Source organism: Patagioenas fasciata, chromosome 19, assembly GCF_037038585.1.
Source record: "Patagioenas fasciata isolate bPatFas1 chromosome 19, bPatFas1.hap1, whole genome shotgun sequence".
Taxonomy (NCBI): Eukaryota; Metazoa; Chordata; class Aves; order Columbiformes; family Columbidae; genus Patagioenas; species Patagioenas fasciata.
This window is the reverse complement of record NC_092538.1, coordinates 10,461,070-10,486,855: the sequence shown is the minus strand read 5'-3', so window position 1 is coordinate 10,486,855 and position 25,786 is coordinate 10,461,070. Positions and strand designations below refer to the sequence as shown.

The 25,786-nt window shown below is 49.2% G+C and overlaps 1 protein-coding gene across 6 annotated transcripts in view; it reads right to left on the bottom strand.

The window, feature by feature from the left end:
* Positions 1–815: 815 nt before the first annotated feature.
* RPH3AL (rabphilin 3A like (without C2 domains)) overlaps positions 816–25,786 on the bottom strand; it is a 41,224-nt gene continuing 16,253 nt past the window's right edge. For 5 of the 6 annotated variants that reach the window (XM_071816851.1, XM_071816848.1, XM_071816850.1 and 2 more), the window contains 5 exons: positions 25,402–25,488; positions 16,267–16,441; positions 10,555–10,668; positions 9,929–10,111; positions 816–3,611 (listed from right to left, as the gene is read on the bottom strand). In XM_071816851.1, coding sequence (XP_071672952.1) covers positions 3,577–3,611; positions 9,929–10,111; positions 10,555–10,668; positions 16,267–16,441; positions 25,402–25,488 — 594 coding nt within the window. In that variant the 3' untranslated portion in view covers positions 816–3,576. The remainder of the gene's footprint in view (positions 3,612–9,928; positions 10,112–10,554; positions 10,669–16,266; positions 16,442–25,401; positions 25,489–25,786) is intronic. The other variant, XM_071816852.1, reaches the window with a different exon arrangement.

Here is a 25,786-nt window from a genome sequence, read left to right as displayed (position 1 = left end):
AAACACATTGTCTAAACAATGGGAGATCGTTTCCTTCAGCCACGTTGCACTACTACACACTGTTCCCACAGAGAAAACATCCCCCTTCCCCTCAAACTATCGCTGTGAAAACCAAACATGGAAACTTGGCAGTTCACGGCCAGTGTTTTTGACTCAGAGAGATCCTGCAGTCAACTTTCCCATCTACTGGTTGTTGTCATGGCAAGCGGAGCGGGGAAGGAACAACAGAGGTGGATAGTCCTTGAGACACTCCATCCTTGGACTAATGGCAGTTCCCCAGCAAAACAATCCCAACAGCAATTATCGAGGCGCTTTTAAAATGGGAAAAGCAAAAACAGATTAAAAAGCCATTTGAAACCTTGAAGCTGAATGCCAAGTGGAAGGGAACGTGGAGCAGCCAGGGCCGCACACGCTTGGCGAACAATGCGGAGACGCTTCTCTGTCGGCAAAGCTAAATGGACCCCAATTGTCAAACCGGAGCGAGTGACAAGCCTTGGGAGGCCATGGGGACGGCACTTGACAAAATGACAATCGGTGCTGCTTTATGCTTAGTGGTTACAACACTCAAAACCTTCCACACAGGGGTTGAGGAGCAGACCTGTGCCTTGTGCCATTGCCAGCACAAGGTACCAAAGAGGGGCAAGACAAAAGATGACTTTCAAATGCAGAATTCAATTACGCTCCAGCCGTGTGAATCACCATTCCACCGGCTGGATTATTTTCTTTCCTCGCTGGAGCCCGCCCAAGGATTTGGAGAGTATCTGCAACCTGGGAATGGAAAAAGAACTTCTTACTGTTTCAAGAACGGCAAGCAGTTGTTTCTGAGCCAAAGCTTTATTGTTTCCAGTAGTAAAACACTACATAAAAGTTACAAGGGATCGAGACAAGAACAACAAAATAATAAAAGAAACACAAACGACCAGAGCAGACTGAACACCATTCACTGAGACCTTCTTGCGCACCTTGAGCCACCTCAAAAGGCAGTCAACGGGTACAGGTTTCGGATAATATTCCAACCAAAGCTACAAAACACAACCAAGAGAGATGCAACAAAGGAGAAAGTGATCTTTAACAAAAAATACGTGCACAGAGCTGAGGATGTTCCTCTATCCCATTCAAACGTGACTAGATCGCATTCTCCTGGGCTAGATCCAAGAGGACTCTTTCCACAGATGACTGAACAGCTCTGGTTCGAACCCAGGTGGAATTACTCCATGGAGGTGAAATACAGAGGTAAGAAAGAAAAGTTTCCAGTCTCACCGGTACAAAGGCAGTCCCAAATTTCTCTCTGAGAGTGTTTTACAAAACCCAGTCTCATTTAAAAACCAAATTCATGCCTCAAAGGGGCACAGTAAGCCAGCAAGCATGAGCAGGTCCCTGTGCAGAGCTGACAATCTGCAGCACTGGGACACGAGGTGGGGGGGAAAACATGCCTGACCTGCCCTGGAATGAAGCACGAGAAAATCAAGAGAGTTAGAAATGCCATGCTCAATTTTAAAAACTCTTTCCAACTTGGCATCGAGTTTTTGATGGGAAAGTAACGGGTTTAAAGGAAATTGAGTCATTTTTTAAGCGTCTTTTTTCCTTTTCCTTCTTCTAAGGCATTAACTCGGGCTGGCAGGCCAGGCTGTCTGAGGCACCACGGTAATGACAGTGTGAGCAAGGCAGCCTCAGCGGGGCTGTCAAGAGCTCCAAGGCAAGACAGGACTTTTTTTGGTGGAAAAACGCTTCTGAAATTGAAGACCCTACAGCTCTCAGAAGAAACAGCGGGACTTCAGCTCTGAAATCATACCGGTATTCCAGCAAAAGCCGACTTCTGGATTTACTTGTCCAGAAACAGCTAATAATTTTGGCATTTCCCCTTTCAGAAATGCAGCTGGCGGAGTCTCAATGGCCAGGTTTAAACAACACAGACCACGACATGAAGTATCCCTCAGTGGATCCCTCACCTTCATCCCCTGCTCTCTCCACCGCTGATGTTGTGAAGCTCATGTTGAGTGGTTCCTCTTCACGTCATCTCAAAGAGTCCACATCACCCACAGGTTTCATTTTCCTTTTTAAAAGGGCAGAAACAGATCACGGAGGAAGAGCTAGAAGGATTTCCCCAGCAACCAGCCACAGCATGTTAGATGGAACAGCAGTAGGAGAATGGTCCTCTGTTGGACCATGCTCATTTAGCAAGAAAGCCAAGGATTGATTTCCGATCTCCTGTTAGAGCGTTTCAGCACCCAATCTCATTTATCTTCATACTGCAGCCATTTGTAAGAGTATATACTACATGCACACAAAGCGCCCGGCAGCAAAGAACAGAACAAAAGAGTAATAACCAAGGGAAAGGCTGACATTAACAGACACAAATTGCCTTTAAAGCTATGATTTCAGGGGGAACTTTCTGAAATCCTTTGTTTTTTCAGCAAAAGACGGGTCAAATCCAAAGCATTTAATAAAAATCCAGAGACTCCTACTTGCCTAGTGTGGGTTTTGTTCAGGCCTTCAAAGATTTAATGGCTCTAGATGTGTCAAGTAATTTCATTTTCCCTCCAAGGCCTGACAGATAAGAAAATTGACCATCCCAGAGAATAAACAGGACTGGGGCACACAGCTTTCTATGGTCTGACTCACGATGACACCAAAGGCCTCTGCTCATGTAAGAGGTGTGTATGTGGGAGAAGAAATCTGCACAGCTTAACAAGATGAAGTAATTTGAAAGCTTTTATCCAATTTGGGTGCACAAAGGCAGGTGGCTGGGTCATGGGGTGGTGGGCGTTCTCAGGAGCTGCAGCACACACAGTCCCCATGACCCCCCTACCAAAGCATCACCCTCACCACAGGACACACACAGAGCCAGGAGACTGAAAATTCATAGCAAACTTCTTTAAGAGCTTCTTCATGAACTAAAGTGTCTCCCTGAGCAGACAGAGACCTCAGGGGAAGTGAACGAGAAGACAACTTCACCAGCTCGTTTGGGATGCCACCAGCAAACACATACCGACTCAAACCAGAATGACGACGACAAGAAACACAAGAGGTGGCACCCTGGGCATCAAGTGCAAATCGAAGCCCTGGTCTCACCCTTGGGATTCCCAGAGGGAAAGACACCCCTGGACTGAGACGCAGCAGAAGGGCTGTGGTCTCCTCACACCCCACTTCGTGGGCATTGGGGTGAATTTCCCCTTCTTCTGAGGACGGCAAAGCCAGGAGCTGAATGCAGCGCTGGGCTGGGCAAGCCAGAGACAGGAGAGGTGATGCACCTTTCTGCAGCTCCCGTGAGCACTTTGTGTGGCCCTTTCCCCAAACACGGCTCTGGACCACACGGCAGCACCGCACCCCTCTCCGAGCAGCACCCCAAAGTGTGTGTCAGTCGGAAGGGGAGACCAGACCGAACCACAGAGCAGGTCAGCGAGGCAGCGAGGACAGGCAGGCGCTTTCCCAGGTGCCATCGTGTTGCTGACGCCTGTGCAAGAGCCGGCATCATAAAGTCACCACCAGCAGCAACTGTCATCTGGAATGAGGTCTACAGGAGTTGGCAAGGGGCGAGTGGTGGATCCACACAAAGCAGCTCCGTCTTCACCTTCATCAGCATCGCATTCTGGTGTGGACGGACCGTTTGCCTTCAAAATATACAAAGACAAAAGTTTTGATTGGAAAGAAGTGAGAGACTTGCCAAAGTTATTTTAGGTTGCTTTTCCACGCTCAGTGCCACTTTAAATGCTTCCTAAAAATAATAATGAAGAGAACGTCTGTGCATCATTACTCCACACTCTGTCAGCAGTCAGGGCCCATTAAACTTTATTAAAGAAAAGACAGGGGAAAGAAATGAGGAAAGAAGGAGAAAGGAGTTGTACTGCTAGAACTAGTCCTCTGCTACACACTTCACTCAGAGGGCCAAGTCAGAAAGCCAAGCCTCAGCTCTCAGAGGTTTCCAAACCAGGTGACAGCACCTATATGCCACACAACAGGGCTTCCCTGTGACCCCCTTGTCCCCACATGCCCAGGCCGTGGACAGGAGCCACAGCAGAATGTCGCCCATGTCTGGGGACGGGCACAGGAGAGCGATGTTCTGCTGCACAAGACACCCTGGCTCACGACTAAACGGTCCTGAGCTCATCACTCCAGCAGCCCCTGATGAAACTCGGGGTGTGCTGGGACGTGCAGGGGGTGACAGGTAGGGCTGGCAATGGGGAGGCTCTAAGGTGGTGGTGGGCTGGTACGAATTTGTCCCACCCTGAACTGAAGAGGCCACAAATTACCTTGACTCCTGGAGAAAGGACAGGAGGTATTTCCAGCCACTATGTTCATGCAGAAGGCACAGGGAGTCCTGCAAATTCCTCCCACCCGCTCCTGGCCGACGTTCCAGCTGAAAGATAACCTCCCGTGCCATCAAACCTCTCAACATACTTACAAAGACTCCAAAATCCAGACTTTTAACTTCTGTGTTACTGACCTCCCATGCTCCTTCCCCTATGCTTTGTTTTGAAAGATTACATCAACTATCGCCCTCAGTGCCTTGTGCAAAACGCTGAATAGAAAGTTGGAAGCGCAAGGAGTAAATGTATTGCAAATGGCAGAGAATAAGTCTGAGGACATGGGGGCAGGAGGCCAGACAGGCTGTTTGATCAAAGACCAAAGCACAGACCTCTGTAATGTGAAAAAAGGCACAAAAATAGGAGTTTCATCTTCAGCAGCAGACTTGTTTCCAGATATATTGAGTGAAAGTGGCAAGAGAATGAGTCTTTGTCATTCCTCTATTTTCAAGGAAAAAGTCTTCAATTTAAAACTCCATAAAGAATTACAGAAATAGTGAAAGTAATTTATTTTTTACGTCCTCAAGCCTTTATTCACTTAACTCCAAGGCGGGCTCAAAAGAGATGAAAACGTTTTGGTTCTACCACTCGAGGACAAAAATACTTTAATTCCTTAAAACATGGAACGAGGCCTGTGCTTCTTCTGAGGTTCATATTTACATACGCATTGTATCGAGAATGCAAACCTTGAATCACTTCCTAATGCTGCCACTACCCGAAAACACATTTTATGTATAAATGCAGCCAAATACCCACCTATTTCACTGCAAAGCCAGCCCTGCGAGACTACGCTGTTTGGCTGCAGATCGCACAGATGAGGGAGCGAGCAGCCTGAAAACATTTAAGCGACTTTCTCACCAAGCGCAGGAAAACAAAAGTCACCTCCCCAAAGACTGCCGTGAAGAAAAGTCATTAAAGAAATTACTATCCCATTCGGAGCCTAATTACTGTTAGGACAATTTTTTTTCCTACGTGGAATGGAGTAGTTAGACCCGCTGAAGCAAAATGTTACCTACTCATCGTCCCTGAGGGAGCAAAGCAGACATCTGAGAAACAGAAGGGAATGAAAAAAACGAAGTTGTTAATGCTTTAACTTCAAAGATGCCCTGAGAATAATGCAGAATGGCTCTGCCTGTCTCATGTATTAACAGCTTGCATATTTATGAGCAAAAGTTGATGTCTACCCCAGCCAGGGAGGCACGGAGAGAGTGACACCACCTCATTTCTAAATCCAGTGAATTCCTGAAAGACAGGGCATAAATCTCCCCAAATGAGGAGAGCTGGAAGCAGTGTTTCCTGCCCATCTCTCAGCTCCAGGCCCTTTGCTCAGCTCTCCGCAGCCTCTCCCGTGACAGCTGCCAAGCAGCAGCCACGGGCAGGTATCCAGAAGCTCCAGCACCCTGGGAGAAGGGTCCAGGACGGACCTGCTGACCTCCTGGTCCTTCCAGCCGGTCTCACCCCATCACCACGAGCCACAGCGGTTCCTACGCCCCACCACGTGCTGCCATCATCGCCTCAGCTCCCAGATCAGCACCACCGCTATTTAACATGGCTCTGTTTAACTGCCAGCTGCTGTGCCACTCTTGAAGTATTAATGATTTAGACAGCGCACTGGCAAACAAGCAGAGATGTGGAGACTGGGATTTGCACTCAGATGTAGACTACTCGTTCATTAGCTTATCTTGTGGCTGTTCCTCAAACCTCCTCTTTGAAGCACAAATCACAGCTTTCTCCAGCCCCACAGCCCACGCCGAGCTCACTCACCGTTCCCTACCAGCGAGTTGCTCAGGTGATCCACAAAATACCAAACGGGACTGACCTGTTCCTCAGAAGACACTGAGGACAGTGCTATTAAGTGGGACCCACCAAAGCAGAACTTGGTACTCATCTGAGATGCCTTTTGCTCTTCATTTACCCCCTGCAGCAGCCAGGTCCAAGCTTAAAGATGTTGTCTCCATTAAAAGCTCTCCATGGGCTTATGAAAACCACTGTACGATACTGATTAATTCTGTTTAATATTCCCTTTTCTTTAATAAAGATGTCATAATTAACAATAGGGAGCATTTTGCTCTTTTGAAACTGAGGAACCTCTTAACATATTTAGCTCTACGGCCAGAACAAGGTGAGTCACGTCCCTAGCTGGGGGCAAGTGAGGGGAAAAAGAAAGATTGTGTTTCTTTTCTGTGTGCAAATTTCATTCTCCTTAGGATAAAATATTCTCCAGGAAAACCAGAGCATGACCTTCTTCTTAACAGGTATCAGGTCAGAGCGGGCACCTTCAGGAACCAGAGCTTCAGAAGAAGAAGAAACACCAGACACTCAGAAATGATGCTGCTTTTGAAAGGGCTTGAAAATAGGTGGTAAATACATATATATATACATATATATATATACATATATAAAAAAATGGCAGCCTCTCAACTCACCACTCTCTTCTGCAACTTTGGCTCGTGGGCTAAGGTTGCCTAAATCCCAATGCAGCTCTGACAATGAGTCATTTTATGACAAACCCCAGGCTTCATTATCTGCCTCACCAAACCCCAGCCGGAGCCAGAGCAACACACTGGAAACCTACACCCTCTGCTTAATAGCTGCTTGTTTTCCCTTGACCGCACAACCACGCTGTCATCTTGGCCTTCAGGCTTAAAGGGCTGTGGACTATCAGGGCAGCTGCATTTGCAGTACCACTCCCTAATTCCCTGTTCTAGCTGTAGCCTGGGATTTAAGGATGCTAAAGTGTTCTGCAAAGTCGCACTTGAGAGCAGAATTAGAGCAGAGGTGAGAAAAAGAAGCGAAAAGAAAGTCACCGGTAGAACAACACCTGAGGTGCTAATACAAAGCACAAATTTGCTCCCAATGCAGTGTTATAAAGTTGCAGAGTCTTTCAGAAAAACTATAGCAAAATCTCCTTTTAATGTCCTCAGTCTGCAGCTGGGGGATCAGCAATTTAAATGAGAAAGGATCTTTGCCCCTTGCTCTGGTTTCGGGTCAGAGTGGAGCACAGGGACTGTCCCAAGGGCAGGTGGATGCAGCCAAGAGTTTTGCCACTTTTGACACAGAGCATCCATCACCTCCAGCACCCTCTAAAGACATGAACAGCCGGAGCGGCCTCTGCTCTTTGGCAGAGCCCCTCTGGACAGTAGGACACTTCCTAAGGGGCTACAGCACTGGTTTTGCTTTTCTCTTTATTTTCTGCTGGCAAAGCACAGGCCATTCGCTATTGCAGCCTCCTGGATGTCTGATCTGCTCAAACCACTGGCTACGGAGCTGCACAGAACATGAGGCCACACAACTCATATCACTGTGAAATGCTGATTACTAAATTCATATGTAATAGATTGTGATTGCCAATAGTTCGCTGCACAGATCACATTGTGGCAGTGTCTCTCCAGCTGGGCACGTTAAGTGCTGTAGGAATAAACAAACACCGACCATGCTCACCCCTGTGGAGAGGGAAAACGACCTCACTTTCCTTCTCCCCTCCCCACCTCGAGGTGCTGAAGACGACCCACACCGTGGGGCAGAGCACACAGCCACAGCAAACCCAACGTAGGCACGTCACCTGCCTCACACCACACGCTCAGCTTCCAGCCTCACCTCCTCGCCGAGACCTTTGGCAGAGCTGGTGGCTGGTTCCCTGATGGGACATGACACAGAACCCTTGTTGCCACCCTCCAGCAGCTCCCAAGGCCGCCCCTGCCGACTGCAACCACCACCAGCTCCATTCCCCCACCAGAAACACTTGTCGCTGCCACCCCGACTCCCTCCCCAGCTCCTGGGGCCGTGGAACCCTCCTACCGAGGCACCGCGGCTGAGCAGAGCAGAGCAGCCCCTTCTGCAGGAACTGGGAAATATAATAAATGACCCCAAACATAATGAAGATCTTTACAGATATTCTCTAGCCAGCCAATCTGGCTTAACCTTTTCCTTAGCAGGATCCTCTCTGCATCTCAGGGACTGTTTTAACAGGGCTCATGAGATTATTCTGGTTTTCATTTTTTAAATACATGTCATTTCTAGCTTTCCCCTGCCTAGCAAGGAGAGATCTCACTGGAAAGCATTAACTCCTTGTGCCAAGCTTTGCATGCAAGTTTTTTAGCAGGAAAAAGGCATTTTCTGCCTCTGAGATATTGTTTGTGCTGTCATGGCCAGGCAGCAGTTAGTTCAAACAGCTGGTAGGAAAGCTCTAAGTGTTGAGTGCTGCACAAACACACTGTCCAGGTGTGTACCCATCGGACCTCAGCATGGCCACGGAGCACCAGCAGAAAAAGCACCCAAGGGGTCACACCCACTGTCCAGCACCACCTGCTTCAAGTCTAGAATCATAAAATCACAGAACGGCTCGGGTTAAGGGACCTTCAAAGCTCATCCAGTGCCACCCCGGCTATGAGTAGGGACACCTTCACCAGCTCAGGTTGCTCAGAGCCCCGTCCTGCCTGGCCTGGGATGTCTCCAGGGATGGTTCATCCACCACCTCTCTGGGCAACCTGGGCCAGGCTCTCACCACCCTCAGGGGCAACAATTTCTTCCTCATGTCTCGCCTGAATCTTCTCTCTTTTAGTTAAAGGCATTACCCCTTGTCCTATTGCAACGATCTTGCAGAACCTGCTGTGCAGTTCCCGTAGGCACCAGAGCCAACACACATCGGGGCTCAGCCGTCTCTAACGCCACAGCCAGTAGGGGCTTAAAACAAACCTCCCAGCCTGGGGCAGCACTATAATCCAGAGAGAGACAGAGCAGAAGTATCACTCATCTGAGTTACTTTGCAAAAAGTAAAATTAAAGAAAACTGCAAATCCCTCAAACTTGGGAAGTGATGGAAGAACAGAGAAGCAATTTTATGTTGGGTATTTCTAGCGGGAAGCATGGGGAGAGGGACTATGGCTCCATGTTGCACTAAGGGATAAACCTGCTCCCTCTAATCCAATTTACGCCTCAATATGCACAGCACAAAACAGGCTCAGGAACAAAAGGAGTGGTGGTTCACAGGGCGGCAGGAACGCTCTGGAGGGAGCGGCGCTAAACGATAACTTAAGGGGTTATTGAATAGATTAGCGGGAACTGCAGAGAGAACACATTTGCATCTCTTTCAGCTGCTCCAGATCAGATGTGATAGCAGCCTCTGCTCTCACAGTCACTTAATTGTTCCAAGGTTGTTGAGGGGGAAAAAGTATCTTTTTTGGTGTTTTTTTTTTTTTGCACTGCAGAGTTCTGGGAAGAGCCATGTTTGGCTTTAAGAGCCATCTAACATGAGGACAGTTTTTATTCAGTCTCATAAAGCTGCTGGACTTCTGCTTTGCTCCAGTGAAAGCTCAATCTGTTGTGCTGCAGGGCAGATCAGAGCTCAGGGCCTTTGCAGGGGGACAGACCTGGCTACGGCTGCTTGTGGGGGTGGTGTAGGCAGCTCCCACCCCAGACAGTTACTCACATCGCAGAACAGATTCTGCACTCAGGGAAGAGGGAAGGAATGAGCTGTAACACTGTGACAGCACCTGCCATGAGAAAAGCAGCAGGGAAAGGTGATCCCAGGCCGCGGCTTTGCCAGGTGTGCCTTGGAGAAAGCTGTGCTTTTGGGCAATTTGGTCCCAGAATCACAGATCTGCTCAGAAAGAAGGTTCAGCTTACCAGGGGCCCTGCTGACAGCGTCGCTGTTGCGCCCATCTGCTGGCTGGTTGCTCTGGCAGCTCTCCATGGCGCTGGGGGCAGCCCCCTGCTCGCTGCTCAGGCTGCTGCAGCTCCCCGAGAGCGTTGGGGAGTGGGTGCTCCCCAGCACGCTGCCCACGGCTGGGCTGGGCTCCCTGATGGGTGCTGCGGGGACACAACAGAGATGCTGCTGTGGGAGGGAGAGGAGGATGCAGATGCTGGGCCAGGTTCTAAGAGTGTAGCAGCCTCCCCGCTCCCAGCCAGGGACCCTTGGAACAGGGTCTAAGCCCAATTCCTCTGTTTTGCTCCTAAAAAGGCACCATCAATGCTGGTGCTATGAAGTCAGGAGCAAGGAGCTGAGCAGAGACATGCTGCCAAGTGCCAGATCCTGAAAGGCTGCAAGGAATGGGGTGACCCACCACCAGTTTGACCATTGCTCCTGTTCCAGTGAGAAGGGACCAGATCCTCACTTGGCACAGCTAAAGCCAGTGGGCTGGACCAGCGTGGGGCAGGCAGGTGGCTGAGCCAAAACCCACCATACCATGAGCCAGACGTTCAAGCACTTTACACTTCCCACCCTCCAGCCACGAGGAACAGCAACTCCTCACCCAGTCCTGGTCGGTGCTTTCTGCCTTGCGAGCCTTTTGACCCAGCAGGTAACGACTTGTCGTCCAGGCTGGAGGAACTGAACTCCGAGTCACTCTCGCTGTCGCTAGAAACCACTGCAGAAAAGATCGGGGGGAGGAGAGAGACAGTTATTCACAATGTTCATAACACTTACCGAAGAGGGTGCCAGATGGATCCAAATAAAACACAAGCAAATGCTGACTCGCTGATCATGGTCTCCCTCTCCAAAAGGAGCCCTACCTGCAGTTCCCCCACAGCTGTTCGCCCTTCCTCTCAAACATGATGTGCTTTTACTTTTCACAGATGATTTATAACTCCATCACACACACTTCTGGTGGTGCCAGCAGCTGAAGCAGATGCACACACCATCGGTGCTTTTCTCCTAAACCTGACTGGGACCACAGGGACCACACCATTCCTGTGCTGTTCTTTGCTGCTCAAAGCTCCCAGCCCCAGAGCCCCACGGCTTGGCTGGCGTGGGTAACGTGAGGAGGGGGCTGGCTGGCTCCAAACTGCATTGCAAGTGCAGCAGGGTCTCTGTAGAGGCTCCAGGATCTACAAGGAAACCACCAAATAAATACCAAGCACATTAAATAAAAAACCCTGCAGCGATTACACAAAGAACCAGCTTTATTAGCTCATTGTCCATTCAGCAGACACATCCCCATCAGCACACGGCCCAGCACTGTATTATTCCCATGCCCCCACGGCATAAAAACAAGGGTCGCTCCTCTTCCTCAAGGAGACTGTTGCCCCATTTCAAGGTTGCTTTTTTTTCTTCTCTTTTTTCCCTCCCTGAATTCCGGCCCTAATCCTGATGCTTTCCACCCTCCACAGTTTCCACAAGAGCTGAAGGAGCCTCACTTTGCCAGCCACAATTTCCCAAATTGGCAGGTTATTTCCACTTTTCCAGGCAATTATGCAAGTACCTCTCCTGCTTACACCAGTGTAAAAGATAACTCGACTGCCAGCTGCTCTGGGTAAAATGAGAAGGGTGTTCTTACATCTCCTGGGTTTTTGTAATGACCTGGTCTCAGAACAGAAATGATCGGGGTGAGGAGGAAAGCAATGAGAAAACAGCTGGTTTTTGTTTGAGGGATTGCACCCACAGCATTTGTTCGTCTGACCAAGGCAAGTATCAGCTCTCCTGGCAGCCCAGAAGTCATTTCAAACAGTGGGTCACAACTCCTGGTAGAAGTGTACAATATTGGCTCCAGTGGGGCACAGGGCAGACAACACTGCGACCTACAGTCTCTGCTGCAGAAAAAGCCCCAACTATTTCTTTACATTCACCAGCATGTACTTGTAAGCTCTATAAGAGATGAGTTCCCCATCCTGCTGCTGATCAAACCCTTTTCCCGTCATCCATGGTGTCTGGCCCCACTGTGCTGTGGGGCGCAGGGGCGAAGCACGTGGCACAAGGTGACAACCGTGGGGCTGCAAAGAGATCTGTCAGCTCACCTCTCTGCATCAGCGCTAAAATTCACTACACGAGGTTCGCAGAGCTGCAAACCCTTTAACGCTGCCCAGGGCGGGAGGATGGGGTGTCCCTGCGCCCACACAGACGAGCACAAGTTGCCAAACATTTCTGCCAAGGACCTCTGCAGACACTCCTGTATTCACGTAGCGCTCTGTACTACACGAAATATTTATTAAAAAATAAAAAAATTATTATCTGAAACAGTGCTTTTCTGGAGTTAACATCTCTGAGGATATTAAAGCTGGCTGTCAGTGTTATTGCAGTGTTATTGGAGCTGCCCGGGCAGCTGCTGCGCTGCTGGGAAGCGCTGTGCAGAGGGGGGGCTGCCCATGCTGCACCCCCAGGCACCAGTGTCCCCTGGGCACCGTCACAAATGGGACTTGAGACCTGCGGTGAAAGGGGCTGCGAGCTGAGCCGGGCAGAGCGAAGCCCCATTATGAACAGGGGGGTTGCGCTTCTGGCTGAAAGTCCTCAGAGCAAAGGTTTGGCTTTGGGCTTTGCCATCTTAATGGCAGCTTCACTGCTTCCAAGAGCTCTTCAGGAGAGGTGGGGTCTACACAAATACTGTTAACAACAACCCATCCACACCAGGCTCTTTGCTACAAAATCCAAATCTCAGCTGTGAGAATCATTCTGACCATTCCATTGCCCAATTCCCTCAGCAAATGCACTCCTGTCCCCCTTGGGCATCATCTTCTTTTGGCCTCCTGGATTCATAAAACCCATCGCTTTAGAACAGCTCCTTCCTGCATGAATCCTTTAAAAATGCTGGAAGTCAGGATTTATTTGGAGAAGGCCCCAGTGACTCAGTGGGGGTGACTTTAGCTGCCTTCCCTTCTACCATTCAGCAGCTCAGAGAGGACCAGTGCAAGAGGAGGAAATTATTAATGACACAAAGGCACTGGCACCACAGGAGCAGTCCTGTCTGCTTTCATTCCCTCTGCTGCCAATAAGAATGTATTCTACCCATTGCACCAATGTTTCCCTTTAAGGCAATTTTTCTCCCAAAGCTCCCAGACCTTCTGCTGGCACTTTCCAGAGCCCAGAAGTCATAAATCTGGTGTTCCAGCAGTTGCTGATATATCAATAAGAGCCGTTGGATGGCTGTACTCTCAGAGAACGTAACAGATTTATCCCTCTCCATCTCCAGCTGACTGAAAAAAAGCTCATAAAAAAAATATGCTGAGATAAAACTTGCAAGAAAAGCACTATTGCCACAGGGAATGGGTCAGTCATCAAGGGCCTGAACCCCCGCGGCTGCTGCCGGAGCCAGCGATCCCTCCGACACGTGGTTCAACCTCCGAGCCAGAGGTACCGGAGCCTCATGGCACAGAGAGACACCGGGAATGGCAGAGAATTGCCGGGCTGCACTTAACCCCAGCAGCAGATGCGGGGAGGCTGTGCCGAGGCCAAGGGAAGGGATAAATTGCTGGGGTTGTGCTCTACTATTAATGCATGTGTTTTGCCCATCGCAGCACAGAGCTCAGTCCCTGCACACATCAAGCTTGGCATTTCTTGAAGATGCCAAAAATACAGGAAAAAACCCCCATGGGCACACACAGGCGTCCTGCAGCAACAGCTCTGGACTGCCACACATGCCCTTGGGCAAAGAGCTTCCCCCGTGGCACCCGTATCATCAGCCTTTGCAAACACCGTGAGACCAACAGCTCCCGGTCACTGCGGGAGGAAGAGTTGAAGATGAAGCATTTAATTGCAACCCAAGCTTCTCACTGAGTGACTGAGGGACATCTACAAGCAGTAGGATGGGACCAGACCCACCTGCTTTCCCCTACAGAAACAGCACACGTACAGCTTCGGCACTGCCCAAACTCGTTGGATGAGCCCTCAGTGACCAGCAACATGCTCGGCCTGCCCCAGCACACTCCCCTTTGCTCCATCACTCGGGGATTTGGCATCCAGACAAACCCGCTGCTCCTGTGTCTCTATAGCGCCGAGCTCAGCACGTCGCAAGAGGACCAGAGTCCATTGCAACAGGAGAAACCACCAGAGACCAAGCAGAGCAGCCCCCATCCCAAACAGTGCAACAGCTCAGGGATCACACTTCTCTATTTTTTTCTCCACCCAGATGCTTTACATTTTTTTGCTGCAGAACTCGGAGTTCAAGGGAAGGAAAGCCCTGCTGAGTGTTGCTCCCCACCCCGACGGCCCCATCCCACCTGACCCGGTGCAGAAACCCACCCACATTCCGCCACACGGAGCAGAGCTGCTCCCCAGCACGAGAAATATTACTGCTATTCTCCCCGTGACAATACATTTGTGCCTTAACTAATAGCAGGGTTCCCATGGCAACTGCTTGTTTATTACAGAAAAACTAAAGGCAATGGCAAATCCCAGTGTCAGTGAGCAGAAGAGAAATAATGGGTATGTAAAAATAAAACTTCTTCCTGGTGGGTTTGGCTTTTCTTCCAAGAGGCACGTTCCTGCGGTCCCGCTGCCTTCCCACCCTCCTGCAGGAGGGGCGGCCGGTACCCAGGGCCTGGCTCTGATCCCTTCTTTTTGAGGGGGAAAAAAGGACACTCAAGGTTTGTCACATCCCTGCGGGAAGGCAGCTCCTGGCATGGAGGATGTCCAAAGGACAGCCCTGGCTCCTCTTTCCCAAGCTCTGCAGGGGCTGTGCTGGGACACGGCTACACCTGAGCTGGTCCCACCTGACTTGAATCCCTTAATAGCTGAGAGTCGGCTCCTCCATCACCTCGGGAGGCGAGCGGTGCGGTTAGACAGGGCTGGCCAAGATAACAGAAACCCCACTGAGAGCAGCCTGTCAGCATCAGGCACATTAAATGCCAGAGCTCATTCCCGAGAACATCCTGCCAAACACGCAACAGGGCTTTACTCAGTGCCGAGAGGACGCGCTCAGACGAAGGCGTACGAGGCGTGAGCTGACACACGCTATCAGCCACGCAGAGGTTAGACAGGCGGCCTCGTCAGCCACGGCCTCATAAAGCTCAGACTACGGCCGGCTGCAGATTTACGTCGGCAATATCACAGCTACATCATCTCCACGGGGGAAGGCGGCTGCCCTGCACGGTGCTGAGGTTTCAGTGACAAACAGCAGAAGTCCCAGAACTGGCAGGTGACAAAGAATTGATCAGAGGGGTGAGGTGTTCAAGTTCCCAGTCTCAGGGATGAATTACAGCCCGTAGTGCGCACAGACAGATGTCCAGAGGACAGGCGGCCAAAGAGAGAAGGGTAACAAGAAAGCACCAGAAAATAAAACTGTAAGTTAATATTATCCAACCCACAAAACAACAGACAGCCAAAAAGCAGAGCAGAGGGAGAAAGGCAGTTCACCACCCACACCAAAGCTGACCAAAGGCCACGCTGCTGTTCTCCCCCTGCTCCTGCCAGTATCTGGGGGGAGGCCTTCTGTCAAAACAAAACTCAGCTATAAAGCTGAACTAAAATGTAGGTCAGGTCTGGGCTCAACATCTCTGACTTATCATGGTTTTTGTATCGTGTGAACACAAAATACCTCATCAATCAATTCATTTGCTAAGACACCTCCTTCCAAGCATCTCCTGGAGGGAAGCACAACCATCTATTGTTGATCTAATTTGTCTTTAATTACAAAAGTTACAGTAGGCCTGGGACTGCTCTCCTAGCTGGGGCCTGAAGAGGCTTGTAAACCTGACCCTCCTGAGTCCTCTATTAAAACGTTATTTCCCCTTGCACTGCTGATAAGATTTAACTTGCTGTGGAAGAGCGTATGCTGCTGGTACACTGAAGAGGTCTTCTCCAATTGAAAGGGTCTAATAGGAAAAGACAGAAGGCGACAGAGGCCAGATAGTTCTGCTAATCCACACCAGAAAGGAACAAAGGGAAATCAAAGCAGACCACCAGCAGCTTTAATTCTGCAGCATCCATCCACTGCTGTGCTAACGACCCCAAGTGCCCAGCTCCTCAACGCCGAGCTGCTGTTTCACCCCCTGTAGGCTCCAGGCATCGCACAGGGAGTCCAGGAGGACTGGGATTGGTCTGGGCCACCAATGTGCACTTAAATAACACTGAAACAAGACAAATATACTAGAGCAAACAAAACTCGCCACTGCCCACATGGGAAACATGTTACATTCTCTCGACTATGCCTTATTTCTAACAGAGAGCCTCCCCTGTTAGCTGAATCCTGCTAGCAACAGCAGGTCCTTCTCCCCTCCTCCCTACTCGCTTTCTGAGCATGGAGCAGACAACCAACCTTTTCCCCTGGCCCAGCTGAAGGATCGGTTGGTCCCCATGCTCTCTGCCTCCGGCACGGCTGGCTCGCTTTGCCACGGCTGCGAAGGCGGCTCACTGGATTTGCCGCTGCTCTTCAAAGGCTTGATGTACTTGGGCAGCCCTTTGTAGAACCACGCACCAGACCTCTTCCAAACCTGTTGGAGATGGAGACACAACACCTCAAGCCTGGGTTTTTACAGCAAAAGAGCACAACCAGCCCCACATGAGCTCCCCAGCCCAGCCATCCCCTCTGAGCTATCTCGACCCCGCTCAAACACAGCCTGCGGTCACGTCACCTTCCAGCTCACACAGCACACCGGGTCCCCTGCACCGGGCAACCACCACAGCATCCCAAATCCCTCCATGCCATCAGCCAAGCTTCACCTCCATCCTCCTTCCACCACTAAAAACCACGACTCTGAATGAGCAACAGGCACAGACTGACCATGCAAACCACGGAGCTTCTTGTGTTCTCCAGCTCAAAACTAGATGTTTCTCTGATGCCACGTTTGAGCCAAACCCACATTCCCAGGCTCACTACAAGGACACTGGGATGCAGTTCCCTGGCCTGCACTAAGCAGTGAGCAGTTCAGATTCCGCATCTGTTGCTTTCCCATATGGAATCCACAAAAAGAGCTTCCTGGAGAGAGCAGGCAGGTGCCATGGGTGGCAATAGCAAAAGCACGTGCTGTACATAGAGTAAAACAAGCCTTTCAGGGCAGCGAGTTCCGACTAGTCTCCTCCTGGGCCAGGTCCCTCAGCCTGGGTCACATCACTTTGCAGGGTCACCAAGCAACAGCAGCTGAGGGACGCGGGCAGCAATGCCAGGACAGCAGCAACACCATCTCCTGTGGCACCAAATGGCACAACCTTGAAGTTGTTGGTTTCACAGACCCATTTAGGCTAAGCCAGATCCTTTAACGAGTGTGCCTGAAAATCCCAGAACGAGAAGAATGACTCTCAAATAACCTGAACCTGCAGCAGGAAACAGACCACAAGCGCTAAACTACAGTATTTCCTGTAAGAACACCCTCTACTCTCCAATTTAGTTTTAATGCAGGTTATGATGAAGGAGCTCTATTAAGTATATTTAATATAAAGCCTGCTGTGAGCCAGAGGAAGGCAAAAGGATGGCAGCTCAGACAAGGAGAAATGGCCTCTCAAAACCTAATTCTTTTGTGCCTTCCAGCAGTCTAATAATGAGCTAATGAGACAGTCAGGGCAAAAATAAGTTAATATAGTAAAAATATAATTTTCTATTTCATGCAGTAGGGTAGAAACCTTGAGCTTCTGTTCAGAGTGAAGGAGATCATCAGTGTTCTACTCTAAGTTCCCAAAGCATTTTGCATAATAGTATCACCATGATGGCAAAGGGTGAATATGCAGATATCCCTAATTACAGTAATCAGTTTGAAATTTGCATTTAGGGCTTAATCAAAGCAGAGGGCAGTGACAACATCTGGCACTCACGAGAAATTCTTCTCATGCAGGCACAAAAAGCAGGACACCACCATCACCATGCCACTGATGGGAGGAGATTACTCAGCAGGTTGCCTGGTTCCTAGTCCAGAGTCATCAACACAGAGAGCTAAAATCTCTGTGTTCGGGGTCTTGGACACCAAGTGCTTTGAATTTGGAGGGGAACCTGCTAGTTTGCTTTTTAAAAGAAGAGCAGCCAGCAGAAGAAAGCACAGCATCACCGTGATCCAGCACACACACCAGTTACTGTAAGAGTGCAAGAGATGCTTGTGTGCACCACAGAAGGAGCTAGAAACAAGGAAGTGAGAGCACCCTGTAATTACACCAACGTTTTCCTGCTGGGAAGTCGATTCCCCAAAGGAGAGATGGCTGCAAGCTCTTCTACAGCGGGGGCCTTGGCAGGCAGGACACTTTCCCAGCTCCTTCACCGATGTGCAAACAGCAAAACCTGTGACCCAGCCAGTTGAGGCACAAGCTGACACGGCTGCTTCTGTCCCCTCTGCTAGCACATAGGGACTGCAGAGCATTTGGTACAGCTTGTACAACAGCACTCGTCAGTGTACCACACAGACCTGGAAGAACATGCTCTGTTATCACCACAAACCCCAGAATCGGGGACTTCAATATACTTTTAAAATCTGGGATGGATGTCTCTACGCGAAGTGAAGCTCACCACAACTCAGGTGCAGATGCACGATGCAGGAGCCACCAGCCCCAGTCTCTGGAAAGCAGGAGGCGCTGGGCACAGCTGCACGTGCAGGACACCGCGGGCAGAACGGGGACAACTGTGGGCAGACCAGGGACAGCCGTGGCCACAAGGTCTGCGCCCCGATCAGCACCACGGCTCGAGGAGGGCTGGGGGTCCATCCCCTGCGCACACCGGGCAGCCGGGAGACACATAGAGCTTCCCTGCACAAAGCACTGGGCAGGAAACAACTCTTTCTCGCAGTCCTTCTCTGAACAGACCTTGCAACATCTGTAATTTAATTTGAAGCACTGGAGAGACCTATTATCTTCAGGCGAACTACAATTTAGGCACACCATAAAACCAATCAGACACAGCAAGACTTGCTGTAAGAAAAGGCTGGTCACCCCAAGGTTTCTCACTACCCCAAAGCAAGTCCAGTTACAGAAAGAGTTAATGATATAATACACCCGGCTCTGATGCAGCAATACTAGTATAAAATTGATCCTATGCATATATATTCACTATAAATTGGTGCTTCTAATAGAGTTCGGTCTCGTTACAGCAGCAATGAAATTGTTTTGAGATCAGCTCTGAAACAGCTGCAGCAAGATGCTCTCTGCTATATTAATTCAGTACCTCTGCTCCCCCCGGGGCAGCAGCGCGCTCCCTCCAAAAGCGCCGTGGTTCACATTCTGCTCTGCACATGGGCACACAGGTTAGCTTTAGCATTCATGCATCAAAACAAATCGATGCTGCTGACTGCTATTGATGGTAGTTTCATTGATTGCAAGAGTGGCCCGACAGCAAAGCTCTTGCTTGCTTTTAAATTAATAAATCTATGACAGTGATTAAAGAATAATACTCTTATTTATTAGCAGGAGTTTGCTCCTTCCAAGGAAAAGAGAGTTTTGCTCCCAGCAGTCCCGTTGGCACATAAGGTGAAATTCTGCCCCCACGGCAGCCTGAGCTTGGGTGGAGCTGGAACTTCATCACGGAGAGGAACCGCCAGCCAGTCTCTTACAACAATCCCATTTTAAGTAAATTCATCATCCCTCACTCTGAGTGCTTGACAGAGAGGGGTAAAGATCAGGATCTGCATTATCCCAGTTTGGGACAGAGCAGCCACAGCACCTGGGCCAGCCAAAAACAACCAAATCTGCGCTAAATATTGACACCCTTCAAGCTCCTGTCCCTCTGCATCCCCTGACACCTGAACTACCTTAAAGCAAAGCAGGGGAGGACATGGAGGCAAAGAGCTACTTTAGCAACAGACTCCTCTTTTTATTACTTCAAACCAATTTAACAGCCATGGCCATGACAAGTCCAGAGAGCTCAATGCCTTTTATAACCCTGATAATATACCTATTAAAGTTGCATCAAGCCATCATTACAGCTACAGGATGAGACAGTCAGAAACAGATGCGTATTTTTACCTAGCACATTCAAGTGCAGCCTGTAAATGGGACCTAACGGAGAATCACTGGGCCCCGGTGAGATGCGTGTTATTATTGCTCAGGCTTCACCCTTCTCCTCTGAACAGACAAGTGCTAAAACAAGCTCCTAAACAGAGAAAACATTAGGACTTGCTGCTGAAGGGATGGGGTCACAGCTGAAGGAATCACAACAAATACTTGCAGTCACCCTAGAATTTGCTTCACCAAGCCACGAGCTCCCCAGGCAGAGATGCTTAGAGAGGCTCTTTGCTGCAAAGTCACGTTCTGTTCACCAGGCTGTAGCTGTTCTCCTGCAGCCCCTTCCTTCGCAGCAGTGCGGGCTGGGCGGGAGGAAAACAGGCAGCTTTAGCATCCCATGCTGATAACCAGCATTAATGCCTCGAGCCCCCAGCAGCTGAAAGGCAAGGGAGCAGGTTTTCGTGGGCTACAATGCTTAAATGGAGAGAAAGGCACCTGCAAATGCCACCACCCCGGGAGGACGTGGTTGCCATCGTCCTCACGCAGCCCGTGTGCCCACACACTCACTTTGTCCTGGCCCCGGGACTCCAGCACGTTGCAAACCGCTGTCGGGGAGAAAGAGCGAGCGCTCTTCAGCTTCGTTACTTGCATTCATCTGCTTTTCCATAACACAGAGATTTCCAATTACATTATTTACAGCAATCTGTTGTCGACTCCCACATTCAGCACTTGAGGATGAAGAAAATTAAAAGGCAGTGAAATTGCTATTTGGAGCTTTGTTTCTGGAATAGCAAAATCTATTGCACCTCTGACCCCAACGTTTCTCGAGCTGCAATGGCTGCCAGCCTCCAACCATTTATCATTCCCCTCTCAATCAAGCCTCTTTTTTCCTGTGGCTCTATTCTAGAGGACACTATTTTGAGTCTAACCACTCGCTACCACCCCCTAAAATCATACGGCAGGCTATTGATGAGTTCTTTGAATTGCAAACAGGTGCACATCACTTCGATTCCATCCAGAGTCACCCAAAATAAACACTCCCCTCCATCACCATGGTATTTTGTCAAGAAATCACCATGTCAGGCAGGAATAACCCTGGGCTATGTCGGTTTCTAATGTCCAAAAGGGTATGAGTCTGTGAAAAGGGAAGCCCTTGGGGCAAAAAGGGAGGAGACGACTCTGTTCCTTCAGCCCAATAATCTTCCTCTGCATGGTTTATTGTGATAAACCACGAAATGCAGCCAGCCATGAAAATGCCATTTAGTGAAGGAGAAGAAATTAAAGGGAAAGGGAAGCAGAAGGGGCAAATTAAAACTTTAACAGGTCCCCGATAGCTGACACTCTCTTTCCTATTTGATGGGGTTTAAAAAAAAAAGCTATCTCCCCCCACCCTACTTAAACTGTTTTCATTATCGCTACAATTTTGGATGTGTCAATTCAAATGTAAATGCGCACAAACGCTTCCAAGAGGATTTTAATTACGATGATAGCATCGCTAATTACGGATATAAAAAAACATATATAGCTATAAAGTGGTAATTCAGGAAGGTTCTTTGCAGAACCTGGCCGTATCAGTCCAAACAAGGCTGTGTTGAATGGCTGGGCAGGGATTTGACAAAACGCAGCAGGTCCCATGTCCCCTTCAGGCCAGGAGGTGACGGGCGGATCTCAGCGACACGCGACCAATTCAACACGGGCATTGCTGCCCAAGCTGTTCTCCAGCTCACGTGCTCTGCCAGAGGCCTGGCAGCAGGGAATCGTTCCAGCTGCACCGCAGCTCCTCCCAGGCAGTTTTGCTCCTCTGACAGCCGCTGCAATAAGCTTGTTTTGCTGGAGGACCTGCTCCCTTCCTGCCTTGCACTCTCATTCCCGTGGGTGCATCACTGCTTTACTGCCAAATTAGCAAAGAGGCTCACTGCAAACCCGTGGCCAACGTTTGCTGCAGTCAGGGATCAGCACATGGAGGAGGGAAGAAGAGATTTTTGCCCCCAAAAGGGCATGTGAGCTTGACTAAATCTGCTTCTACCCTTGTTTGCAGGGACAAGAGAACACAATCCACACCTGGTTTAATTCTACCACCCTCAGAAGACATGGCAAAGGAAAATATCCCTGGAATCCCAGAAGAAAAGGGTGATTTTAGTACACACTTTTGCAAACAACTGGGACAAGCGGTATCTCCAACAGGCCAGTTCTGGCCTAGAGCAGATGATGTCTACCTTACTCCAGGAAGAAGAGATGTGCATACAGCACAGGGGTGTCTGCTGGTCCTTAGAGATGTTCTCTTTGCCATCAGGATCATCCAGGCTCTGTCAGAACACAGTACTTTCCTCCCAGCACCTCTCTGGTACCTTGGAGACCCTCACCCCATGTGCACCCATCATGCTCAGCAGCTCAAGTGCTGCCGAACACGCTGTTTCGCTTCTGGAGCACTGGGACGCAAGCAGCAGGCAGAATCCATTAATCAGCTCCACTCTCCAGAAATAAGACAGTGTCAGAGCAACTTGTTCCTCATCGCTACGCAGCACAGCCTTCCCAGAGGAGGTTTTCAAGGAAACCAAAAGCAGCAAAGAACACTTCTGAGTGGCTGAGGCTGAAAGGGACCTGTGGGCATCAAACATTCTACTCCAGCTGAAAAACTGATGTAAACAAGAGACTGTTACTTTGGTCTTCATTTTGACCCCGGCATACTGATGATTTAATCATAACTGAAGCCAGCACAGACTCTGTCCACACAGCAAGACGACGACTACTATGTGTCACTGAACTTACGCTGGCTTAAATCAAGCCTACAGGGACAAATAATAACATGGAAGATGGAGGGGTGAAAGCTTCAGGATGTGTGAACAATGCTGCACACGTTAGCTGGTGTGTGTGAATGTCCAACCTCACCATCCTGGCTCGGGATCCTGGTGGGCCACAAGACTCACGTGCTCGCTCAGTGCCTGCCAAAGGCTAAAGGGGACAATTCTAGTCCTAGGCTCTTGTCACAGCCAGATGACACTTATTAACTCCAGACGACATTATTTTGTCCACCCAGGTTTCCAAATGACCGCACTTTCTTATTTCAGTGCCTGACAGACTCACTAACAGAGCTGAGAGCTTCACAAATATCACCCCCAAATAGCTTGAGCAGTGGCTCAGAAAATTAGGTGGTGATCAAAGCGCTGATGTGGAGGGAATCACCTTGCTTGGAAACACCACATCTCAACACATCTGCTGTGGGGGGCACTCCTGACCAGCACCAAACATTCACCTAATGGAGACAGCCACATTTAGTGGTCTGAGCACAGCCCAACAAGTTGGGAGATGTTGCCAGAGCTCTGTGGCTTAGGACAAGCCTACTTAAGCATGTGCTTTGTTGGCATGGGCTAAAGAACCTTTCTCAGACACTGTGCACGAGGAAGGGGAGAGGAGGGTGATATTGGCTTGTTACTACATCGCACAACCCAAAGTGCTTCAGTGGGTTCCTGAAGCTCCCTGCCTTCATCCCGGGAAATGAAATGGTGCCGATACCAATTCACCATGCAGGTTAGGCAGAAATGGGAATACCTGAACCAAAGAGCAGACATCCATCTGTGCTCATCGATAGCAAAAGCAACCTTCAGCAAAGAGCATGGCCAAATGGGTTTGGTCCAGAGCAGATGGCAACACAAGACAGATCCAGACCACAGAAACAGATGGCAACAAGGAACTGGTTGCGAACACAAGCCCTTAAAAGAAACCTGGTAGTTTAGTGCATACCCTGTAATATCATGACACCTGAACCAGCTCCAAGAACTGCACTGGTACCAGCCAGCAGCCTAAGAGCCCCATCTCCTCCTCACACAGACTCTGACAGAGGAGCTGATCAAAGCCACTTTCCAGGCATTTATTCTGATATTGCTTCAGCTTCCCTGCCCTGGCCGACATGCCTCAAGGCTTCTGCTAATTCTCAATGCTTCCCTGCCTTCCCCCTGGATAAAAAGTAGAGCATGTGGAAAGACAGGATATATGACTCGATGACTGTCTGCGTGTCCACACTGTGACTCTTCCAACCTTCTCCTAGTCAGGGCACCAGCATCACCACAAATAGAAAAGGAGATGGACCTGAACCATCCTTAAAGAGAATTAAAATAAAAGGAGGAAGCTTAGGGCAGGGAGGTAAGATGAGGCAATTTTTTAGTTAGTCTAAGAGGGCAAGTTTCATTCATTTTCATTAGGGGAGCACTTTGGCTGTTATCTCAGGTTTCACGGAGAGAGCGAGCTCTGAAGGTGACCGTACCCTCACACACACTGGCCACTCATAACACTTACTGGACAGGTCAATGTTCTCTGCCCAGTGACCACAGCTCCTCATTTTTATAAGAAATAGGGAAAAACCCAATTATACAGTGTGGGATGTGAAATATACAGAAATAATAAAATAAAAGAAATAAAGTCAATTTTAGCCCCACACCCATCTCCCTGCAGAACACAGAGTATATCCTGGCCTTCCTCGCTCTCCATTTTGGGACCTTCATTTGGAATTCAAAACACCTGGATGATTCGGTATATGAAATTATTAGCAATATCCAAGGAGCTAGAATGCTTTCTGCCTGTCCTACCCAGACTGCTGTTCAGAAGTTAAAGCCCAGCAGCATCTATGTACCTCTCATCTTACCTGAACAAGAACTTTGCCAGTGCTCCCACACAGACAAACCTCTCCTACATAAAACCTTAGCAATGCTAAGTCTCCACAACCAGTATAAAAAAAAAATCAGTGTCTCAAACACTCACAGAAATGCTCTCATGACACTTCAAAACTTGATTTAGTAAAGCACCCCGGCTTCACAGTTGGTTGCAGTGGTCAGAAGTACCTGTACTGGACTGATGTTCAAGGACCACAAGCAAAAGCCCAAAATAAATTGATGGGAACAACTGAAAATCCTTCTGCAACCACAGAACAAATTCACTGACTTCACTGTAGAGCAGCAAGCCTGATGTTGGTGGATGCTGGCTGGCAGACAGAAATTGAAGCAGGCTATTACTTTTGCAGTGTAAAGTCAAGGATGAAGGATACAAAAACGTAGGGACCTGCACTGGAAGCCTCACATGCTGGCAAGTTATGGGATTTCGCAGGCAGGGAGGCAAACAGACTTAAAAGCTGCAATCCTAGTTATTTTTAGAGGGACAAACATTGCAGCTATGCTCTAGAAGTCCCCAGTTGTATTAAAGAACCAGTGTTAGCCAAGTTTATTTGCCACAGAGCTAGAAGGGAAAGAGCTCAGCAGCAGAAGTTAACAGTCTCTTTATGACCACAAATAGAAAATCCCCACAAAGCCACACAGGCTGTAGGGACTGGTGGATTTTTTCCCCTCCACCCCCTCAAAAAGCAAAGTTGCCATCACTGTGTGTATTCATTGACCCTGCTTGGCCTCCAGCCAAGCCTCCCAAAGCCCATCCCAAGCTCCTCTCCCCATGGAAGAGAAGGGACAGGGACGAGCACACACACCCAGCACAGACGTGGGGCAGGTAGGCACATGCTACTGAGCCCCATCTCTCCACAGCTGCATTTTACCTCTCTCTGTTCACTGCAGATCTTGCACAACCAAAGATGACGTTTCTGAGCTCCAAAGGTTTCTATTCCACACTTGGTACAAACTTTCTGAAACAAGTAGAGAAGAAAAAAAGAAGAAAAAAGGTGGCGTTAGCAGCTGCCCACAGCCACAGAGTCCATGCGAGAGAGAAGGTTAAGAAGCATCTGTCCCAACAGTTCTGGTTTTCTTGCTTTAAAAACCTAAACATGGCACAATTGCAGGAAGCTGCTTCAGGACCATAGTGACATGAGGCAACGGCAAATCTACAGTGCAGTCCTTGACTGCAGGGTGAGAACTGGACAGGGCAAATCAAACCCGTGAGCAACAGGCTCTAGAGCATTTCTTTTATTCATCTAAATCCTAAAA